Raw genomic sequence first — 25,024 nt, 5'->3', positions numbered from 1 at the left:
GTGTGTGTGTTTATCGCCTTCATATAAGCGTCCCGCCATATGTAGTTGCGCCTCGACCTTACTTACGGTCGTCGACTGCGACATGTGTGAGTAAACGGAGTGAGACAGATACGTCTATATGCAAGTTAGTATATGTTTATAGTCTTGGAAATGTGATACCGGAAGGTTAATGTAGCTATCAATCATAGACGTTCAGTATGGCAGAGTAAACCATAGGGGGAAACATTGTGTTGCAGGTGTGGATGTGGTCCAGCGCACTGCACGGCCAACCTGGTCTTGAGGTGTGGGTAAGGTGTGAGGTGACGGTAGCCAGCCTCCTCCTCCTGGTGGGTTGGGCCACTAGGCAGCTGCTTCTGCCTGGGTCATCCTCTGACTCCGCAGACGACCTTCTCCCTCCTGCTCCACACTTCCAGGTGGTACTGCTTAGGTAATGGTATTGCTTCCTTCATACAGTTATAACTTTATATATATATATATATATATATATATATATATATATATATATATATATATATATATATATATATATATATATATATCCTTGGGGATAGGGGAGAAAGAATACTTCCCACGTATTCCCTGCGTGTCGTAGAAGGCGACTAAAAGGGGTGGGAGCGAGTGGCTGGAAATCCTCCGCTCTCGTTTTTTTTTTTTTTTAATTTTCCTAAAGAAGAAACAGAGAATGGGGCCAGGTGAGGATATTCCCTCAAAGGCCCAGTCCTCTGTTCTTAACGCTACCTCGCTAACGCGGGAAATGGCGAATAGTATGAAAGAAAAAGAAAAAAAAGAATATATATATATATATATATATATATATATATATATATATATATATATATATATATATATATATATATATTATTTTTATTATTATTACTATTATTAAAATACGTAATCGCTGTTTCCCGCGTCAGCGAGGTAGCGCCAGGAAACAGACGAAGAATGGCCCATCCATTGACACACACACACACACACACACACACACACATTGTTTATGTTTTTGGTTTATACCCTCATTACCTTTCTGGAGACAACTTCAACAAGATGGTCACGCACCCAGCTGCACTCAGCTTTCTGGAGACAACTTCAACAAGATGGTCACGTACCCAGCTGCACTCAGCTTTCTGGAGACAACTTCAACAAGATGGTCACGCACCCAGCTGCACTCAGCTTTCTGGAGACAACTTCAACAAGATGGTCACGCACCCAGCTGCACTCAGCTTTCTGGAGACAACTTCAACAAGATGGTCACGTACCCAGCTGCACTCAGCTTTCTGGAGACAACTTCAACAAGATGGTCACGCACCCAGCTGCACTCAGCTTTCTGGAGACAACTTCAACAAGATGGTCACGCACCCAGCTGCACTCAGCTTTCTGGAGACAACTTCAACAAGATGGTCACGTACCCAGCTGCACTCAGCTTTCTGGAGACAACTTCAACAAGATGGTCACGCACCCAGCTGCACTCAGCTTTCTGGAGACAACTTCAACAAGATGGTCACGCACCCAGCTGCACTCAGCTTTCTGGAGACAACTTCAACAAGATGGTCACGCACCCAGCTGCACTCAGCTTTCTGGAGACAACTTCAACAAGATGGTCACGCACCCAGCTGCACTCAGCTTTCTGGAGACAACTTCAACAAGATGGTCACGCACCCAGCTGCACTCAGCTTTCTGGAGACAACTTCAACAAGATGGTCACGCACCCAGCTGCACTCAGCTTTCTGGAGACAACTTCAACAAGATGGTCACGCACCCAGCTGCACTCAGCTTTCTGGAGACAACTTCAACAAGATGGTCACGTACCCAGCTGCACTCAGCTTTCTGGAGACAACTTCAACAAGATGGTCACGCACCCAGCTGCACTCAGCTTTCTGGAGACAACTTCAACAAGATGGTCACGCACCCAGCTGCACTCAGCTTTATAAATCATGTTTGATACACCAAAACCAACGGCCACCGTCCACAACGAAGCCCAACTAACTCTTCCATAACTTCACAGCTTCATTTGCCTTGCTTCAGCCGGATGGCACCACGTCGTCCCCCATATACCATATCGAGCCAGTTCATTCTATCCATGGCACTCCTCTTACCGTATCGTAGTGATGGGCATTACAGATTGGGTCGTTGCAGTTTTATTTCACCACACTGGGGATACGGCATGGGATAAGTGTACTAAATGGGGCGTTGGGATACAGGATGGTCAACATTTGGGTGTTACAGTAGCCTACAGAGTTCCATCACCATCGTATGGTTTGGGGGAGGAGTGTTGAGGTGTGTGGTTGTGAGGCAGATCCCTGTGCTGTACTGTATGTGTGTATGTATGTTCAGGGACGGGGCAAGTGCACGGTTTTAGGCTGTTGGGTGTAGTGGCTGTGGGTACCCGTGACATGGACCCCGTGTCATGCTTGTTCTTAGCACAGAAAGAGAGTGTAATCAGGGTCAACATTGAGGGAAGATAGCCAGGAAGGATGAGGAAAACTGATGCTCTTGGTCAGGGTTTTATTGATTACACACACACACACACACACACACACACACACACACACACACGTTTATGTTTCCGTAACCGACTTTATTATCCCTGGGGACAAGGGAGGAAGAGTACTGCTCTCTGTCCTCTCTGTGTGTGTCGTAGAAGGCGACTTAAGAGGGGCTGGAGCAGGGGGCTGGAAGAGGGGCGGGAGCAAGGGGCAGGAAATGCTTTCCTTCATTTATTATCAACTTTGTAGTAGAAAATTGGATAGGAGTCCGTTGTGACATTTCTGTAGGCATGTGTAGTTCCTGGTGCCCCCTGCTCGCTGGTCGGGACAGACCACACATTGAGAAGAGGAAAACGGCTGAGTGAAGTGCTACACAGGCACTGGTGTTCTGGTACAGTACGTCGGCGAGGTGGAAAACTTTTTTTATGTGAAGGGAGTTATTAAACGTATGTGAAGGGAATTATTAAACGTATGTGAAGGGAATTATTAAACGTATGTGAAGGGAATTATTAAACGTATGTGAAGGGAATTATTACACGTATGTGAAGGGAATTATTAAACGTATGTGAAGGGAGTTATTAAACGTATGTGAAGGGAATTAGAAAGCTATGTGAATGGAATGAGAAAACTTTTATTTGAAGGGAATTATGATTTTTTTATGTGAGGCGAATTAGGAAGCTTTTATGTGAAGGGAATTAGGAAACTGTTCCATGTGAAGGGAATTATAAAACGTGTGTCAAGGGAATTAAAAAACTTATGTGAAGGGAATTAGTAAACTGTTTATGTGAAGGGAATTTGAAAACTTTTATGTGAAGGGAATTTAGAGTTCCCACAGTGTAAGTATAGCTTGGTCCGTGAGGTGCAGACACTGGCTAGTTGTATCCCAACCTCACATGAACATGTAGATCCACACTGACATGTTAATGTGTGGGTGGCAGCTACACCCTTGTGGAGGTTGGCAAAGAGTGAACCAGTCTTACGTTGGGCTGGATATCTGAGATAAGATTAATGTGGTGTGGAGACTGAACGGGGTTTTCGTCCTCACGTCTTGACAGCTTACTTTCTGCCGGCGTTTGTGATGGTCATCATCTGAACCATTTAGGATTGGATGTCTGGGGATGGTCAGGTGCCTTTTGCTCTCACTACTGTTGCTACAAACACACACACACACACACACACACACACACACACACACACACACACACACACACACACACACACACACACACACACTGTTGAAGAAATACTGGCCATTGTCAGTGTAGAAGGTTGGGAAAATTTTATTTTTTCTTTCATGTTAAGACATCCGGGTGTGAACTATGGTGTTATTATTGTAGAAATAATAAAGGAAGGCTTTGTATGTATACAATTATATCTAAATTGTTCTGTATAGTTTGAGAGATAGGATACTGGTGGGGTCCCATCTGTTGAACATTCTCTTGTTATAAGACATACAAAATTGTTTGCTGTGTACGTTTAGATATTTATCCCTCAGTTCATTTCAATCCCTTTTTCCTATACCAAAAAAAAAAACTTCTTTACCATCAAATGTTTTTTAATTTCATGTTATGGTATATTGTTTTGTCTTTCCCATCTTTCGAAGAACTGTACATTTCTGACATCATCAAACTTGTTTAAAAATACCTGTGATCAAGTCTCTCCTCTCTCTTCTATGTTGGACACATATAAGGCTTGTGTCCTCCTAACATAACTCAAGTTTCTTAATTCCGGTTCCTACTTTGTTGCTGGTCTCCTTCACTGTCCTCCTACTGTAGGACTCTGATGACAGGTGAGGGACCATGTCGACTCCCAGTTTCCTGCTATTTAGGTCTTGTACCACCGTCTTGCCCCGTCATTACTTTGCATTTACTTGGGTTGGAATCCCACGAGGCACTGGACCACTCTGGATCCACCAGGGCCAAGCCAGGCATGGGTTCTCGCCAGTGACAACCCTCTTACGGGTGTACCAATTCCTGGCACAGGTCGGGAGTGTGTGATTTTGAGTGTAGTGAGGTTAATTGAATCTTGTAGGTCGACGTGTGTTGTATTTATGTGCAGGTAGACGATATCTCTCCGAACCTATAATCTTTCATACATTTCACACTCAACCACATGGAAAACGTGCTGTTTGTATGGCTGTCCATTTTTTTTTTTTTTTGTACTTCTTATATGTGCAAACGGTGAGGGAGTATAGATATGCGATGATTGTAAACATGTGATGAGTTTAGCATAGTTAACGTTTAAGTTTTCTTTAATTTTCAGATTAATATTAAAGAAAATGTTACATATAAGGAGTAACTACGAAGAATGAGTTGCATGGCTTCGTTGATGGCTTTTGTGATTATTGCAACTCTAAATATATGTGACATCCTGTATGATACGTATGGACGGAGACCGACTATGTATCTTTAATGATAAAGTATACGAGCTAGGACGCCTAACCCATAGTATCCCTAATACTTTATCTTGTAATTTTCGATGATTATGGCCAGACTTTGGTGTTAATACAGACGGGAAGGTTAAGGTATCGTGTTGGGCCGGGTACTTCCAGCATCTGGCGACGAAGACGTCTCACGAGCGACACACAATGCAATGAGTAGGTCTGCAGGCAGAGTGATGTGCGAGAGGGAACATAACGGAGTAGGCATGGGGGGGGCGCCAGGCATGATGAGGAAGGGTGGCTGGAGAAATTACGCGAGATACAGACCCATGAGACTGGACCAGCAGTAGTCCAGACTGAAGATGGAGTAGGACCACTACAGCCAGTTTGATGGCGTTACTAAAACAGGGGCGCCGCAGGATGACCAAACCGTCGTATCTAAGGCTCGTAACGTCGTACTTGAAGATCGTATCCACTTTCTCAAAGGGTTAAACTTGTAACCTTTTCTTCCCCCCTCTTTTATTTGCCTGCCCGAGGCGCGTGCAGGCAAATACCTTATTCATCACGAGCAGGAGACCCCATGTGTGTCGCAGACCAGGGAAGGAGCGTTACTGGAGGAGGCGACTGCCAGCTCGCTCGCTCGCCTGCCTGCCTGCAGCTGTCTCAAGTTGGCTCGGGTTTTTATTTGGCGTGACGTTAATCTCTGGCCTGTGTTATGCCGTGTGCAGTAACAGCACTCGGGAATAGTTATATAAGTTGCTGTACTGTGTACGTGGGGCATATCAGTGACGTGTGACCACGACGGGCAGAGAGAGAGAGAGAGAGAGAGAGAGAGAGAGAGAGAGAGAGAGAGAGAGAGAGAGAGAGAGAGAGAGAGAGAGAGTGAGAATGACTCGGTTGGTGTTGCGGAGCGAAATGAGTGTGTGTGTGTGTGTGTGTGTGTGTGTGTGTGTGTGTGTCGTCACAGATGTGTTTGGAACCAGCAGTGTAGAACATGACGAGCCACCACCCACCCCCCGCTACACACACGGGGCCAGAGCTCCCCCCCACCGACTGACTGACCGGTGCTGGGTGGCGAGGGAGGGAGTGAGTGGCATCACCTGAACCATGATTATCTACACCGTGTACCTAACATGGACAACAGCAATACGGCAGTTAGATTCACTGGTGCACATCAATAGCTTCTTATGCAGTATTTAATCTTTGACGGAAGACCCTTTTTTTTGCTTGTTTGGGGAAAGACGTAGTGCTAGTGTTCCCTCGCCTTACACGTGGATATGATGAGGAAAGTGATGGTGTACGTGGAATGGTCTGTGTACACCCGCGACGCATCATGGCAAAAACAGGATGTGTCATTCACCCGCTGATAGTGTATCATACAAAGCGGGAAGTCAGTAGAATTATGTGAAATGGAAGTAGCTTTCAAAACTTATTTTCTAATAATTTTTTACCCCGTCCATTCCCCCCTCCCCTTCTCCATGCCCTAAATTAATGGGGTACAGAAAATGCGGCTCAGGTTTTCCCCTGTCCATGACAACAGACCATGGCTGCGTCAGTATGGTACAGGTAACAACGGTGAAGACCATTGGGTGTGAAAAGAGAACAGGTTCTCTCATTGCAATGTTTGACCAACGGAATAGAAATGCTGACAAGATCACACACACACACACACACACACACACACACACACACACACACACGTTTGATATATATATATATTTATTTATTATACTTTGTCGCTGTCTCCCGCGTTAGCGAGGTAGCGCAAGGAAACAGACGAAAGAATGGCCCAACCCACCCAGATACACATGTATATACATACACGTCCACACACGCACATATACATACTTATACATCTCAACGTATACATATATATATACACACACAGACATATACATATATATACATTTGCATAATTCATACTGTCTGCCCTTATTCATTTCCGTTGCCACCCCGCCACACATGAAATGGCACCCCCCCTCCCCCCGCATGTGCGCGAGGGAGCGCTAGGAAAAGGCAACAAAGGCCACATTCGTTCACACTCAGTCTCTAGCTGTCATGTGTAATGTACCGAAACCACAGCTCCCTTTCCACATCCGGGCCCCACAAAACTTTCCATGGTTTACCCCAGACGCTTCACATACCCTGGTTCAATCCATTGACAGCACGTCCCCGGTATACCACATCGTTCCAATTCACTCTATTCCTTGCACGCCTTTCACCCTCCTGTATGTTCAGGCCGCGATCACTCAAAATCTTTTTCACTCCATCCTTCCACCTCCAATTTAGTCTCCCACTTCTCGTTCCTTCCAACTCTGACACATACATCCTCTTTGTCAATCTTTCCTCACTCATTTTCTCCATGTGACCAAACCATTTCAATACACCCTCTTCTGCTCTCTCAACCACTCTCTCTCTCTCTCTCTCTCTCTCTCTCTCTCTCTCTCTCTATATATATATATATATATATATATATATATATATATATATATATATATTTTTTTTTTTTTTTTTTTTTTTTTTTTTCATACATATTCGCCTTATCCCACGTTAGCGAGGTAGCGTTAAAACAGAGGAGTGAGCCTTAGAGGGTATATCATCACTTGGCCCACCTCTCCGTTCCCACTCTTGGAAAATTATTAACGGGAGGGGAGGATTTCCAGCCCTCCGCTCCCTCCCCTTTTAGTCACCTTCTGCGACACGCAAGAAATACGTGGACAGTATTCTTTCTCCCCTATCCCCAGGGATATATATATATATATTTATATATATATATATATATATATATATATATATATATATATATATATATATATATATATATATATTGTTACAAATACTACTGGTCCTTGTTTTGCAAGGACGTTATAGATTTGTCAAGTGGCACAACTCAGGATAACACAATAATAAAGTTATGGGATTGAATTAAAGACCAGCATTACATTAAATCTACTTATAATGAAAGAATTCAAGTGTACAAAGATAGGCACATAAATCAAGCATGAAACATTACGTTAACATTGAAAGTGAGCTTAACATTGAACATAAGATAACATTCGTACCTGACTTAACATTCCAGATAAGATTTCAAGCCAGGAGTTCTCTTTCCTCTATGGCAGTTCTTCGATAACATTACACTGATAATTATAACGGGCTTACAGCACAACACTAGGGTAACGGGCTTATAGCACAGCAGGGCTTACAGGCTTACAACACAGCAGGACTTACAGCAGGGGACACCACCCACCTCGCTGGGCTTCAGAGAAAGGAATCAAGTCTCAGCGGGTGTTGTGGGTACCAGAAGACAAGTGTTCGCCCTTGCTGCTATAAACCTTACATTTTGATTGGCTATAGAAATATAGGGGAAGTTCTCATTGGTTGGAGGGTCCCAGAGTCTCGGCGTAGTTACACTCTCGTAAAAATGCTGGGTGGACAGAAACTCCGAGCCAGCCTCAAGCATCACTCCTCGCCCTGATAAGAAATAGATACAAACACACACGTCTTCGTAACAATATATATATGTTGTCGTGTATGCATTCAACTTGCAGGCGTCCATGTCGGTTTCATGTGCTTGTTTCTTCTCCCGGTATGTGATGCTGTGTATCCTAGGATTATTATTATTATCATTATTATCATTATTATTATTAGTAGTAGTAGTAGTGGTATTAGTATTAGTATTAATTTATTATTTATATATTTACCATTGTTGCCACGTATACATTATGATATATAGTGTCTCTTCATCACGCAGAAGTTTGTGGTTCAACTTCTCTCTCTTTCATGATAGATCATGATTCCCATCTTCTCTCGTTTCACGTGTAAAGTGTTTATGTACACAGTCACTCAGGCATATTTCTTCCATTTTCGCTGGGTGGCGGCGGCTGAGGCGTACGTACACAATAAGTGTTTCCCTCCTGGTCTTACATCTGTCTGTAGCAGTGAGTGTTCTGATTATCCTGCCACTCATAATTTGACCCACCACTTGATATCTTCTCAGTGCCTTCATTATGTTCATGTTGTTTTTTTCCTCATTTATAATGAGTGGTGGTGGGTCTGCTCTGATTTCTCGTGCCTTCTTCTTCCCCGGACAGGCCTTTGTTTGGTGACAAGAACGTAAGCATTAATGTATTCCAAGACTCTCGAGAGCTCAAGCTTCTCTTCATTGAATTCCCTCAAGTTTTCCTTTCGTCCCTTATTTCATATAGCGTCCAGGTCTCTCTCTCTCTCTCTCTCTCTCTCTCTCTCTCTCTCTCTCTCTCTCTCTCTCTCTCTCTCTCTCTCTGTTTTCATATCCTCCGATGCTGTTGGTTTACTAAGTGTGGTGTCATCTTCGCAGTGTCTTGCTGTGTGTTATCTTGAGTGCACTGTCAGGTGTCTGCTCTCATTTGCATGGCTGTGTCTGAGGTTCGTCCTGCCAGCACCACCAGATGGGACGTGTGTGATCGAACTTGGCTGCTTCCAGTCATTGCTGCTCTGAATATCCATTCCCCAGTGTCAAACCACCCGTCAGCCTAACCATTCTGCATGTCATGTTCTGTTTCCTCAACCTTCTCTAGTGAGATCCTTTCATTCAGGTGTTGTTAAATGCCTTTACAGAGTTAAGGAAGATGGTAAACGTCTCTCTCCTTGCATTACAGATGCATTAAGTTCTGTCGTGGCTGGCCAGTGTATGAGTTCGTGTGTCCACGTTCTCCTGTATTTGCGTGTGTTGTTCTCGGTCAAGTGCCCCGGGATGTGTGCCGTTACTATTCTGTTCAAAGACTTGCGTTACGTCTGCGCTGCCCGGCAAATTGGCCAGCAGCACTGCTTTGGTAACAAGTTCAGATCCTCGTGTACGTACGTGTGTGTGTGTGTGTGTGTGTGTGTGTGTGTGTGTTTCAAGGTTTCTGTTTAACGTTTGTGAATGCTCTTTTGTTCATATGTGAGCATAACACTTTTTGGTTCTTTTCTATGTTTTGTATTATTTCATCTATTCTCCATTTCCTGTGTAGATTTTCATACTATGGTTGTCTGTCATTTCATTTTTCAACGTCTTCACCTCAGGGTTCCATTTTGCAAGTGTTGTCTTCTCTCTCCATCGTCTTCCTCTGTCCTCCCTCTGCCTCCTGTCCCTTCGTGGCAGTATCTAGTTGGACAGTATTTTCCCTCAACTTTTATTTATATATCAATTCACCGTGTTTACATCTTGGCGAGGACTGTTGTGTTGACGTTAGGGGAATTGTCTGACAAGTCGTTCCAGTGTGTATTTGCTGTTTGGTAAGTGATCATTTCTCCTCTCGTCTTGTCATCGTGGAACTCCATATACCTCTGCTGCGTGTCTCCACTTGCTGTGGCATTCCTCGTCCTCCTAATTTTCCAGGTCATGCGCTGCGGGTGTTTCTGTGGCCAGGGAGGAGAGAGAGGGTCGGGTCGGTTTGTTGACTATTGGTGTTGCAATGGACGGCCATATCAGCTGAGAAGGTTTCCGTCCATCGTCTTGCTTTCATTTTGTTGGTCTGTGGTTTACCAGGTCGTGTGAGTCTTGGCGAATTCCTCATTTGACATTTTCTTTTCATGATGGAAGTTTGGCATCTTCGTATGTCTATGTAGAATGCCATTTTCTGTTGCTCTTTCCTCGCACTCTGTGTCAACTCGACTCAGATCACCAGACTTTATGATATTTGCTTCACTTTTATCTCGTCCCCATCGGTTTATCTCTGAAGTGTGCCGGTATTTTGAATGTGATCTGTTCGTGTGGTTTGGAGGAGTGTGTGGTGTAGACCTTTGTTGTTGTCTGTCTGTGTGTGTGTGTGTGAGAGAGAGAGAGAGAGAGAGAGAGAGAGAGAGAGAGAGAGAGAGAGCCATCTCACATTTATATTGGATTATCTTGTGTTGTTTTCCTTCTCGTTTATATCGGACTCACAGCGTTACCACAACTTGATGGAGTCAAAGTTTATCATTTGATGTTGTTCTAAGTTTGATTTGATTCTACTTGTTACACTGAGCCATCATGTGTCTGACATGTTGGTCACGAATATGATGCTATACCTGATCGCTTCGTTGAGTTAATTTACTTCTGATTTTTATATTTTTTTTTAGTCAATAAACTTTTGTGTGTGATTTACTGAATTTAGAGATGTAGTGAATAAACATTTGTATATTGATGTAAACACTGTGATCCACTGGGCTATAAGCGTCTCTCCCACTTCCCACTGATCTCTGTTCGTCTGTTCTTCATATATTGTGTTCCATCTGTTTCATTTCTTATTTCAGGATATGGTTTGTGCACATGACACCATTGGTGTCCCCTTGTGATGTCCTCCCCACACCAGAGCCTGGTTGTGACACACCAGAGCCTGGTTGTGACACACCAGAGCCTGGTTGTGACACACCAGAGCCTGGTTGTGACACACCAGAGCCTGGTTGTGACACACCAGAGCCTGGTTGTGACACACCAGAGCCTGGTTGTGATACACCAGAGCCTGGTTGTGATTCGCCTGGGTAGGTCTTCCAGCACAGGAGGGTTGTAAGTATTTGATGGGTTGCTGTGCATGTGCCCGGCTCCTGCTGACGCTGGGCAGTGCTTCACGTTGCTTCCCTCTCATCTCCTGCTTCATGTATCATCCATTCCCTCGCCCGTCTTGCTCCCTGGCCACCACGTACCATATTGCCCATGTGTGTGGTACTCGTGTGTACCGTCTGTTTCTCCCCTGTCTTGGCCATGTATAGCTATTCTCAGTTGTGATGTTTGTCTTAGTATTTAATTATTTTTTCCTCAGCCTTGTGTATCCCTGTCATTACCCAGTCTGGCATTGCCATTTCTCTCTCTCACTGTAGGTCCAGCAACCCTCGTGTCTCCTCACCATCGCGTCTGGTAACATTTCCTCTCCAATTCCCGTTCGTTTTCAGTCTCGGGTGATCAGCCGTGTTTATCCCATCGCCCGAATGTGACTGCATTCACTGTTGCTCTTGCAGATATGCGGGCAGACAGTCGCCGACCTATTATGCACTGAGGGTAGTTTTAGTAAGAAATATCCGTTTCCTGCTTGTGGTAGGCTGTTTCTGGGATGGGTTGTATGTACCACAGATCCACTCTCTTCCCTAGCACTGCCACCCGCGCCTCCTCCCTTCCATGGCACCCTGGGGGCCTGTGAAGACACAGACGTACAGTGACTCTTGCTGCTGCCTTTCCGCTCGTGCCAGAGCGACGCGTTCACGCCTTCACACACATCCAGGTACGATTTGTGACGGCGTGTTGTACTGAAATGACGGATCTAATGTTGATAACGAGTGACACTGGCCAGCAGGTCCGACCCCGACGTGTTCCAGCCATCATAGCTGGAAGCAACAGGCGGAAGCGTGAATCATTGGTTCCTGGAAAACGTTGACTGGATCAGGGAACGGCTTTCACCCCAGCTCTGAGAAGCGGCGAGGTGAGGTGTGACGTCACCCGGACCTACGGGGGGTTAGGTGGGCAGGCAAGGAGGGAGGGAGGGAGGGAGGTTGAGTGGAGGTAGGTCCTTGGGAGGGAGGGTAGGTCGTCCCTGGGGGAGCGGCTGGAGGGCGGAGGGAGGGCCGTCCTGGGAGGGGTTGGGAAGGGCCTGGAAGAACGAGGCGAGGCGAGGCGACTCAGGCCTGACTGACCCGTAGAGTTCTTGGCGGCACCTGACGGGAGGTGAAGTGTGTGGGTCCGCCTCACACTGACCCGGTCCCCACACACACACACCAGGCCGCGCACACTGGGGCTACTGAGAGCACAGAGTGGGGCGTTGACGCTCCGACACAGGATGAAAATTACCGAAGATCGTGAGCGACATGAGACCCGAGCCAAGTGGTACGTGCAGCAGACTGGAGCCTGGCGGAGCCTGGAAGATGTGAACTACACACGTTTACCAAGACCCAGCTGGAGAGCGGGTGTGATGCAGAGCTGACAGTGAGTCCACGGTGACCAGAAGCGAGGAGAGAGAGAGAGAAGAGAGAGAGAGAGAGAGAGAGAGAGAGAGAGAGAGAGAGAGAGAGAGAGAGAGAGAGAGAGAGAGGAGAGAGAGGCTCCAGCTAGCCGTCTGTCGAGGTTGGCTTCAAGCACGTCTCAGCTTACCTTAGCCAGTTCCTCTCCTGAATCAACACACACACACACACACACACACACACACACACACACACACACACACACACACACACACACACACACACACTCAGCCAGCCGGGTATACATAAATAAGGTATCAAGAATACGTACCCAGCAAACCATCCACGTACTTCAAGTAAAATCTTCACTCACACACACACACACACACACACACACACACACACACACACACACACACACACACACACACACACCCACCCACCCACCCACACACACACACACACACACACACACACACACACACACACACACACACCCACACACACACACACACACACACACACACACACTATATCTATATATCTCCTTGCCGCGCCTTCCCCTGTCCAGACCCTTCCTCCTCCTCTTCCTCCTCCCCCTTCAATCCCACCCCCTCCTCCCTCCCTCCACTAATAACATAATTAAAAAAGTAACTATCTACCAGTGAGTGATCAGTGGAGGGAGGGAGGGAGTGGAGGGAGGGAGGGAATGTTCTTCGCCTCGCCACACTTGGTACAGATTTGGTTGTTTCGTAATCAAATGTGAGTGTAGGTAACGCTTAGAGTTGTTCTCGTGTGAGCACAGATAGAGGCATCTGTTGTCTTTCCCTCAACGTGAATACGTTGTTTCAAGTTCTCTCTGTACTTCTGCCATACCTTCTCACTTGCGGGTCAACTCCTGTGGTAGCAGCCCCAGCAGCGCCCAGGAAGCCAGCCGTATCTCCCGACCGGGACCACAAGTCATGAAGTGCGAAGATGATAGCGCCCGTGTTTATCTATGTGGGGCGAATGTGAGCGTTCTCTCTCTCTCTCTCTCTCTCTCTCTCTCTCTCTCTCTCTCTCTCTCTCTCTCTCTCTGAGGCCTCGATGTATGTGGTGGTGGAGAGATGAGTCGTGTCCTGAATTTAGACGTAGGTGTAGCTCGTGAGTGGGGAGTGTAGCATTCAGATGTAGGTGTAGCTCGTGAGTGGGGAGTGTAGCATTCAGATGTATGTGTAGCTCGTGAGTGGGGAGTGTAGCATTCAGATGTAAGTGTTGCTCGTGAGTGGGGAGTGTAGCATTCACATGGGTTGTGTGTGTATCTGGAGTGGAGTGCAAGGTGTGGTATGGGGGAAGGATCGTTGCTTGGTTCTTGTCGCTGAAATGTGAACGGGTTTCGCCAGTGTTGTAATATGTTGTCGTGGGAGTTTTGGCGTAGTGAAAGACGTGGGTGAGGCTTTGAAACCTCCATTTAAGGTTGGTGGTTGGTTACGAGTTGGTTTGGGTGGGAGGGTTTCTAGTGCTGTTGCTAAGCATTGGATGCAAACTATGTTGAGATGGGATTGTACTGGGAGTCATTGAGTTTCGTTGTGTGGACGTTGTACGCAAGCTTGTGCCTGCAACGAAGCCGGTGATTGATCTGAGTGTTCTCTTGTTTTGATTTGTCATAATTATGTTAAGTTTTTCCGGAAGGGTGAGGCGTAGGTTAGGGTGGAGTAGATGAATTGTCTGTGAGGGGAAACTTTGGGATTCTTTGTCTTTTCCAATCCAAGTGGTATTAGAGAATGTTCTTAACGACGTTTAATATGTTTGCTCCGATGTGACTGATGTTAATAGGATTAAATGCCATCCGTGTGTTGCACATGACGCCTGGTATGGATGGTGTTGTCATGAGTGGAAGCGGTTTGGTATTCAGAGTCCTGAGATGGTACAGATTGGCCTCGTCCGTCACGGGGGAGGTTGAGAGAGTAAAGTTAGATTTGTGCAGGAATGCAGACTTTCTGTGTTGAATGAGCCAGTGTTCCTCTGGTGTTGTCATGTGATGAGGCATGTTTGTTGCTGCTTGCTTGACGTTTAGGGGGGATGTGATGTCATTGTGGAGTCATCTGCATATGAGAGGACTCTCTCATTGTGGTTTATAGATGATGATGATGATGAGGCAGTGGGGAGGGGATCATACACGAGGAAGTTGAAGAGGGATAGCCATAGGATTGCCTCCTTAGGGGCACAGCATTGGAAAGCTTGAAGATCATCGAGATGAATCCTATATATGCGTGACTTTAGCGTGGCGGTCAGCTGTGAAGTTGACTATCTACTTTCTAATCATTTTCTCGTGCAGGATGGTGTCAAGTGTCGTGAGACTGTGATGAGGCCAGTTGCTTTGTTGACATCCCTTGCCCCCAGTGTAGGAGGAAGGGTTGTGGTAGAATGGAGTCATCCGAGATTTGTTGTATGTGGTGGTGGAAAGACCAGGTCTAAAGCCATGTGTGTGTGTGTGTGTGTGTGTGTGTGGTTGACTGTTGTGGACTATTTTGGTTACTGGTATTATCAGTAATGTGGGGGTGGCAGGAGATAAGGCCTGGAGAGCTTGCAAGTTGGGTATCATGTTGGCAAGTTTCCCTATTGAGGGATTTTGTTGTGTGAGCTGGAGAGGTTGAAATTTTCAAGAAGCACTTGGCTTTCTTCTGGGCTTGGGGTTGCGATATGTTGTCAGGGCTTATCATCAGGGGAGGTATATACATTTGGACGTTATTTAGTTCGGGTAAGTAATGGTCGAAGTGTGGGCGCTGCGGTGGTATGACCATCATAATGTGCTTGGCCAGACTTGTGTACCGTTGGGTCTGTGGGTTCCTCGTGTTGTGGACGGAGGAGCGACAGTTTGCTGTCTGCTTACCCAGCGAGTAATTGGGTGATGCCGTTGTTTAGAACCTGCATTGGTTCCCCGCGGTGTGCTGTGGATCACAAGTGAGTGGATGTGGCTGAGCATGTGTCTCTGTCTATCTTACGAGCGGTGCAACTCGTGGGCAGAAGTTTGGGTTGTGTTCTTATGTTTATGTGTCTTCTGCTGAAGTGGGTGAGGATGCTGCTGTTATGGTAAATGGCATGGTCTGGAGATGGGCGGTTGTGTGAGGTGAAGTTTAGGAGTTTGAATTCATTGTATTTATGTACCTGTTAGCCAGTCAACTCTTCTGTATGTGTTGTGTTTGTCGTGTGAGTTGGATGGGTCGTGTGTGGTGGTATTATGACAGGCATAGAGTAAGAGGAAAGTTTGTATAGTGTCTTCTAGGTGGTCCTTGAATGCAGTATTGTATTGTATTGGTATTTTGACGGTGGATTAAAGTCCCATTTGGGCACTGGCAGCACTTGGACAATGCCTCTCATACACAGCGTTGTGATCCCTGATGTGTGAACCAGGCGTGAATAATAATGAATGCCTCGTCTGTCCTCAGTGTTGTGAGTCTATATAGAGTTGAGAGGGATAACCTTTAAGATGGTGATCATGTGGGTTCGAAGCACAAATATTGCTTATCTGCTCCAGCGTGAACGTGTTCAGTATTAAGAGTCGTTTGATCAGCGAGACAAACCACTCCGCCGTAGCCGGTCCTCTTTTAACACATGATTCGTAAGTGGCTCATGATTCAAGAGTTGACTTGAGACGAGTCTACAAGAAGATGATGATAACTGATGATTCACATCATTGACCAGGGTATTATTATGTGGGGGGGGACACCTTTCCCCGGGTGGGGGACACCTTTCCCCGGTGGGGGGGGGGGACCTTTTCCCTGAGGTGGGTATTGAACCTCTTAAGTTTAATTTTGGAACCTCTTGGAACGGATGTCATGTGTTGACCATTACTGTCGTACGTGGGTTGGCCTCGTACGTGGGTTGAACTTGTACATGGGTTGGCCTCGTAAGTGGGTTGGCCTCGTACGTGGGTTGGCCTCGTATGTGGGTTGGCCTCGTACGTGGGTTGAACTTGTACGTGGGCTGGCCTCGTACGTGGGTTGGCCTCGTACGTGGGTTGGCCTCGTACGTGGGTTGAACTTGTACATGGGCTGGCCTCGTAAGTGGGTTAGCCTCGTACGTGGGTTGGCCTCGTACGTGGGTTGGCCTCGTACGTGGGTTGGCCTCGTACGTGGGTTGAACTCGTACGTGGGTTGGCCGAGTACGTGGGTTGAACTCGTACGTGGGTTGGCCTAGTACGTGGGTTGAACTTGTACGTGGGCTGGCCTCGTACGTGGGTTGAACTCGTACGTGGGTTGGCCTCGTACTTGGGTTGAGCTCGTACGTAAACGAGACCGTTGATTGCTTACGGTCAAGATACGAACGTTCGTGAATACACGAATTTTTTTTCTTTGACCTGCATGACGTGTGCGATGTAGATGGTGTGGGGGCAGTGTGGGCCCCCCACCCCACCCGCTGGGGGGGTATTGGTCCAGTCGTGTGACGCTTTCCCGGGATTCTGAAGTAGCGCCGCTCAGCACAGAGATGGTTCCCCACTTCAGGCCAGTTTCTCAGAACGCGCACCACAGCCTGGTAGACAGACGTTTCGGGCCCCCGATCTATTCTAGTTTCAAGAACAGGATTGAAAGTACGACTGTCTGAGACACGGGCTATGTAGTTCACTCGGTGTATGCAAATGAGGTTAATGTTACCGAGGGTAACTGCAGGAGTAACTAAAGTTACTGCAGAAGTAACTAACTGTGCAAAACTTGCCTCAGAGGAGCAGATGGTGGGTAAATATATTCGCCGAGTGTGTTGCGAGAAAAGAACCGCTGGCAACTGTTTCCTGGCCATCGCCACGTTTTCTCTACAAATATTTTTAATTCCGGTTTGGTTTCTTCGTTGCCGATAATGTCATGTATCATCTTGGTGTTTACCGTGACCACGGCAGCGTAGTCGTAAATTTAAAAGAACAGCTTATACGTATACTTTCCGCGTAGCGCTAGTTGACAAACCTCGCGGGTTTAAATGTTTTTCGCGAGGCCGCGAGTCTGTCAGTTGACGACTAGCTAGTGTCGAGCGAGGCTGTGCCAAGCCCAGCTCCCGGGACGCTCTGAGACCCCACTAGACCGATATCCAAACTTGTAGTGTGGGGTGTCCCCTCTCCACGCCCTTCGTTCTCAGTCGTGTCAACAAGGATGGAGGAGTGCAGATAACGAGTGTATGACGTAGGAAAAGTGACATATATATATATATAAGGACGTGAAATTTGTACGAAGTAAAATAAGATATTTATATATATACATTGACGACCTAACTTTACGATGGCACGAGTTAAGGTCACAGTGGGTCAGAAAGATACCTGGGCTGTGTGTTGGGCGGTGTGGTGGGCGTGTGCGGGCGTGGCGCTAGGATTCAACCTCGAAACAGACGTGTTCGTCAGCCACACGGGGCCGCCAGAGAGCATGTTTGGCTTCAGCGTAGCACAACACAGGGATACGTCAGGCACTTGGTAAGTGGTGCGTCGTTTATCTCTTACGTCAGCGTAGCTGGGTGTCCAGTTACGACGGCACTTGTTGCTAAGTCAACATGTCAGGCTGTGTATGTTATTGGGGGGTGTGTGGGGGTTCATGTTCAACCTGCACACAGCGTAGACCTGATGGTGGTTGTTTCCCAATGGTTCCCCATATCTCTGTCTCTGTGTGTCTCTCTCCGCCAACTCTCAGACCTCCTCCTGACCAGCTTGGCTGCTGTGTGTGAGCTGCAGGCCTACGGGACGTTCTCCGGGAGGAGGAGGAGGAGGCTGGTGGTCTGGTATACACATCCAGTGAGGTCTTAGTGTTATAACTCATAGGTTGTTGTTGATGTTTACATATGCAGACAGTTACATGCGTAGCTTCGCATCCCGGATGGTTTACGCTCGTTTTCCTTGTATTTGTGAAGTCTGTTCTTGATGTTAGTGGTTCATGTACAGTGTTGTAGAGCCGTCATGCGGTTATGAAGAGAATTATTAATGGAGTAATTCAGGATCCATGCTTGGGTGGGTTACCCACATGAAGTTTAAGGTGTGTGTGTTCCTCGTTTCCCCGGCAGTGAGTGCAGCGTCGGTGCTTTCTGTCGTTCCTAATAGTTTTTTTTTTTTTTTTTGTGCGTGTTGAAGATGTGAGTCATTGCGGGTTGGTAACGATCTCTGCCCATTTTCCCAACAAGGTCGGGTTGCTTGCTTGAGCCCTTGTAGGGAAGACGGTATACGGCCCTTGAGCACGACGGTACGGCCCTCAAGCACGACGGTACGGCCCTCGAGCACGACGGTACGGCCCTTGAGCACGACGGTACGGCCCTCGAGCACGACGGTACGGCCCTCGAGCACGACGGTACGGCCCTTGAGCACGACGGTACGGCCCTCGAGCACGACGGATGGCCCTCGAGCACGACGGTATACGGCCCTTGAGCACGACGGTATGGCCCTCGAGCACGACGGTACGGCCCTCGAGCACGACGGTACGACCCTCGAGCACGACGGTACGGCCCTCGAGCACGACGGTACGGCCCTCGAGCACGACGGTACGGCCCTTGTCCACGATGGCTATTGGTGAAAGCTAGGCCATCATACACAAGGATCTGGTCGTCGTGCTTAAGGGTCGTACCATTATGATCAAGGGTCGTACCATTATGATGAAGGGTCGTACCATTATGATCAAGGGTCGTACCATTATGATCAAGGGTCGTACCATTATGATCAAGGGTCGTACCATCGTGATCTAGGGTCGTACCATTATGATCAAGGGTCGTACCATTATGATCAAGGGTCGTACCATCGTGATCTAGGGTCGTACCATTATGATCAAGGGTCGTACCATTATGATCAAGGCTCGCACCATCATGATCTAGGGTCGTACCATTATGATCTAGGGTCGTACCATTATGATCAAGGGTCGTACCATTATGATCAAGGCTCGCACCATCATGATCTAGGGTCGTACCATTATGATCAAGGGTCGTACCATTATGGTCAAGGGGGACTAACGTCATGTTATAAGCGATGTCCCTATCCCGTCCCAGGTGTGGGATGGTCGTCCTTCATGCTTGGTCAGTATGGTCCCCTGGTGAGGAGCTGTCTTGTTGTTATACAGTGGCGACCCCCTGGGTTATCCTGCTGCAGGTGCGTGTGGGGGGGCATCGTGGAAATCCTTCCTCGGGTCAGGCCGTAACTGAGGTACACAGATGGCTGAAAAGATCGGTAACTGTTATCGCGGAAGAATAACTTGTTGACATTCGTAGCAAGTGGAGACCCGGCCTTTATATGTATATAAAAAGGTTGAGGTTGTAGCGGGTGGGAGATAAAAAGTTTGAGGTTGTAGCCGGTGGGAGATAAAAAGGTTGGGTTGTAACGACTGGGAGATAAAAAGGTTAAGGTTGTAGCTGCTTGGAGATAAAAAGGTTGAGGTTGTAGCTGCTGGGAGATAAAAAGGTTGAGGTTGTAGCCGGTGGGAGATAAAAAGGTTGAGGTTCTAGCGGGTGGGAGATAAAAAGGTTGAGGTTGTAGCGGGTGGGAGATAAAAAGGTTGAGGTTGTAGCTGCTGGGAGATAAAAAGGTTGAGGTTGTAGCCGGTGGGAGATAAAAAGGTTGAGGTTGTAGCTGGTGGGAGATAAAAAGGTTGAGGTTGTAGCGGGTGGGAGATAAAAAGGTTGAGGTTGTAGCTGCTGGGAGATAAAAAGGTTGAGGTTGTAGCCGGTGGGAGATAAAAGGGTTGAGGTTGTAGCCGCTGGGAGAGGCATGAGGTGGTATGGAGAGAGAGAGAGGCAAAGGTTAGAGGTGTAGTTGTGTTCCAGCCATGGACAGGGTGGTGGCTTGTCATCACGACCCTCGCAGTTCCCTTGTTACGACCATACGGTGACGTCACGCTCTTCCATCGCTCTTACCTGCGTTACAGTGACGTCACGCCCTTCCTTGGCTCCTACCCACATTATTCGTTCCCCTACCAAGACGTGAGAGTATGTTTCCCTGGAGAGTATTGAGTACAGTCAATACAAAGAAAGGAAACACTTATATAGAGTTCATACAGACGAAGATACCAATGGTGTAACGGGAGGTTGGATGCATCAGGTTGAAGTACTGAACCTCCTGTGTGATAAGCCGGGTACCACTGAAAATTGAGGGCGTGTTCACAAAAATGGGAAAAAAATGTTTCGAAGCAGAAAGAAACAAAGAGGAGGTAAGACTTGCAGAGTCAGCTGATGCCACCGTAACTGGTAACGAACAGAAGAGAGGGTGACCAATAGAGTGGGAAGTAACACCACTTTGATATAGAGGAGTTATAAAGTAAATAGTGAGGGAAGAAAACGTAATATTTCGTTTTCGAAATGTGCTGACGAGAGAAAAGTGGACCCAAGCGCTATTTGGTGGGGTGCCTGGATGAAACGTTATATAACTCTAGTTTTATATATATATATATATATATATATATATATATATATATATATATAAACAAGACATTTTAGTGGTAGGTGGAGGCCAGTATGGAGCGTGGAGTGGGTACGGTTCATGGACATAGGAAGGTGACAGGGGAGGCCCGAGTTGGGGGGCGCCCAGGGACCCCAAGAGAGAGAAGAGAGAGAGAGAGAGAGAGAGAGAGAGAGCAACAGTTCAACAGTTAAGAGTAGTCCGGCAGGAGAGAGAGAGAGAGAGAGAGAGAGAGAGAGAGAGAGAGAGAGAGAGAGAGAGAGAGAGAGGTAGTGAAGATCAGTCGGCAGATCCTGTAGCAACATACCCTGATACAGCCATCCCTGTGGGGGAGGAGGTGTGGAGCCTGACCTCTCCCCTCCCTCCCCCTTCCCCTCGATGAATGACGCACCAACTGCGGACACCATCGCCGTGTCCTCGGCTTGCCCCCCCCTCCCCCTGGGGTCATCCCAGGGTTACGCGTACTGAAAAGTCTCGCGGCGCGACGGTAGGACCTGAGTGGGAAGACCACGATGCAACCCGCGTGCCTCTGTCGGACCTTCTGTCGGACCTGGTCTTCGACCAGACAGTCACCGACTTAGGGCCAAGGTCACGCCAGGATATTACACACACACACACACACACACACACACACACACACACCCGAAGGTCGTACCGTGGTTCCCAAGGGCCAGATTGTCGTGGTCAAGGGTCGTACCGTAGTTTCCAAGGACCAGATTGTGGTCGAGGGTCGTACCGTAGTACCCAAGGGCCAGACTGTCGTGGTCAAGGGTCGTACCGTGGTTCCCAAGGGCCAGACTGTCGTGGTCAAGGGTCGTACCGTGGTTCCTAAGGGCCAGACTGTCGTGGTCAAGGGTCGTACTGTGGTTCCCAAGGGCCAGATGTCTGTGGTCAAGGGTCGTACCTTGGATGGTCGTACCAGTTGCCTCAGGCGTGGCACCGTCGGTGAAGGTCGTGATGGATTGTTAAGGACGGACCCTCGTCCTGCGTGCGGGTGATGGTGGCGACGGTTCAGCCTGCCTGGGGGACAGTGGTCGTGTGCTCGTTCGGTGATCACCGTGTCACTGTCGTGGGTGCGGCCAGTGTGTGGCAGGAGGAGGACGGGAGGATGGTTGGGCGTGGGGTCGTGTCTGGACATTGCCCGAGGCCAGTATTGGTTGATAATGCCTCTAGTAAGAGTAAGCCTCCTTTGAGCACGACGGTACGACCCCTGAACACGACGGTACGACCCCTGAACACGACGGTACGACCCCTGAACACGACGGTACGACCCCTGAATGCGTCGTCACGACCTTGGATGTAATTGCTAAGGGTCTCGCGGTCGTTTTATTTGGATTAGCGAAGGTTTCCAGGTACTGAAAGGTACTCGTAGATGATCCTGTACATAGTGTTCTGTACAGCTTCGTGCTTGTGTACAGCAGGTTCTGGCTGCGTGGTGTAGAATCTCATCCTTGAAGTACGTCCTCGAGAGTGCTCGTCGCTTGACGGGGTACAACCCTGGCGTCTGTTGCGGGATTGGAATACAAAGGAAATCTAAGTGTTACAGACCCCTGGTTCCTGACGAGGCTGTTCGTGATAACAGAAGAGAACAGTAGCTCAGAGAGTGTGTGTGGCCAGAGGAGAAAGACATACACGTCTTTCGAAGACGAAAACCTATAAACTTTTCCTTTAAGTAAGGGAGCGAAGATAATGGTAGTCCTGGATTTGAAGCGATGTGAATATCCAGTCTGTTCGTAGACGCATTCCCGGTCGTGTTTTCAACCAGCCTGATTGGGTCAGTCATGCCATACATCAACACAAGTGACCTGTAAAGAGTAAGGACGATTTCCGTAGAGTTAGATTCTAAAACTGTACCTACGAGTCCAGTTATTTTCTTCGTCTTCTTTTGTTTATAGTAGTTTCTGGAATGTTTCATAAACGTTTTTTTGCCAGTTGTATAGATTTCCTGACGTTACTAACGTCTGATATCGGAGTTTGTCTGAAGGTAATTGTGATATGAGTATCGCTGGGCAGACGCACAGCCTCCCGCTGCTGGCCCCGTAGGATATCATCCCGTGGCCGACGAACGCTAGCGGGCCAAGCACAGGAGCCATGAGCGACCCCGCCAGCCACTTCGTGCCAACCGCTCGTCTCTCAGGTGTAAACCTTCGTCTTGTTCCTGATGCCGGGCAGACCTTGCCATCTCTCGAGTGTGTTGCACCTCACCTCACAAGTCTCCAGTTTGCATCGTCTTTTGCTGGGTCAGACGCCTCTCTGTAATCGTGTCTGAAACTGAAGTGGTCAAAGACTCGCTCGCCTCTGTCCTCCGCCCAGTTCTCAAAGACTCTATCTGAATTATGTAAGATGGTCGTCCTGCGGTGAGTTCATACGTGGCTACTGAGAAAATATGAAAAGAAATGTATTAGATTATCTTCAGTGAGGCGACATCAGCTGAGATCTGTTTGTAATGAGAGAGACACGGGTTGGTAGATCCCACCTTATATTGTCATAGTGTCCGTCTGTGTGTTATCATCATGGGTAATGTCTATGCCAAGGGTAGTTTCCCTTCGAGATAATGAGAAGATAATCTGCTTCCCTGAGCAGTCTGGTCGATCAGCGACCCCACCCCAACAGCCTTGCTGTCTCGGCCCCGGGTATGTGTGGGGGGGTAGAAGAACCCCAGAAGACTTCACCAGGTATGGCACACACAGACACTCCACCATGCTCGCGAGCAGTGAACTCCCCGAGATCCTTATCTGAGATGTGATTGACCATGGAAAGATATCTGTTATCAGTTTAAGATGAGGTCCGTGGTGTGCCCTGTGTGACGAGTTTGGCCTGAACCTCCTGCAGTGGCGGTGAACCCCATCTGCTATGATGGCACAGAGGTTCCATATGGGGTTAGAACTGATCAGGTCCTTACATATAGAGTTAGCGAGGCCAACATGGCTGGAGTGAATGAGGCCATCATAGCTAGAGTTAATTACTTATAGAATGTTTATTGTATGGATGTATATTGTGTAGATAAACATAGACGAAGCCTTTCTGTGAGAGTATGAGTGAAGGGCACGTATCTAGGGGGCAGGTGAAGGCAAGTCTCGAGCGTACAGTGGATACAGCACATGGACATGGGAGGGTGACAGGTAGTGAGGCCAACATAGCTAGGGTTGATGAAGTCAACAAAGCCAGCAAAGCTGTGGTAAACCAAGCCATATTGGCTCGAGTTAGGGAGGCCAGCGTGCCCCTAAAATGTCTGCCTTGCCCTGAAATGTCAGCGTAGCCCTGAAATTTCAGCCTTGGTCCTGAATATTGGTCCTGAAATGCCATCCTTGTCCTGGGATATTAGCCTGGCTGGAGAAGTAACATGTATCCAGTCCTCACACAGTGGCTGTGGCCGCTTCCCTCAAACTGACACATGGAAGTGGAAAATAAAGTGTAAGGAATGAAAAGAATTAAAGATGATGATTAGGTACGACCTTACATGACGATGCTACGACCCTTGAGCACGACGATACGACCCACGACGATACGACCCTTGAGCACGAAGATACGACCCTTGAGTACGACGATGCGACCCTTGAGCAAAACGATACTACCCTTGAGCACGACGCTGCGACCCTTGAGCACGACGATACGACCCTTGAGTACGACGATATGACTCTTGAGTACGACGATGCGACCCTTGAGCAGGACGATACGACCCTTGAGCACGACGATACTACCCTTGAGCACGACGCTACGACCCTTGATCTCGACGATACGACCCTTGAGCACGACGATACGACCCTTGAGCACGACGATACGACCCTTGGGTATAATGGCCTGACCTTTGTCTTGACCCCCTCTTAAGGCACGGTGAAAGGTCACTAAATCGTAACTAAGGGACCTACCGTCATGCTCAAGGTGTCG

At 47.8% G+C, this 25,024-nt stretch overlaps 1 protein-coding gene across 4 annotated transcripts in view; it reads left to right on the top strand.

Annotated features, from left to right (window-relative positions):
* The first annotated feature begins 236 nt into the window (after positions 1–236).
* Positions 237–25,024, top strand: part of LOC139751310 (integrin alpha-PS2-like) — a 243,819-nt gene continuing 219,031 nt past the window's right edge. For 2 of the 4 annotated variants that reach the window (XM_071666648.1, XM_071666646.1), the window contains exon 1: positions 237–427. In XM_071666648.1, the coding sequence (XP_071522749.1) occupies positions 243–427 (185 nt within the window). In that variant the 5' untranslated portion in view covers positions 237–242. Of the gene's footprint in view, positions 428–17,728; positions 18,185–25,024 lie in introns of those variants that run through there. The other 2 variants (XM_071666647.1, XM_071666645.1) reach the window with 2 other exon arrangements.

Source organism: Panulirus ornatus, chromosome 11, assembly GCF_036320965.1.
Source record: "Panulirus ornatus isolate Po-2019 chromosome 11, ASM3632096v1, whole genome shotgun sequence".
NCBI lineage: Eukaryota > Metazoa > Arthropoda > Malacostraca > Decapoda > Palinuridae > Panulirus > Panulirus ornatus.
The sequence above is the reverse complement of the archived record's forward strand: the minus strand, read 5'-3'. Positions and strand labels throughout refer to the sequence as shown.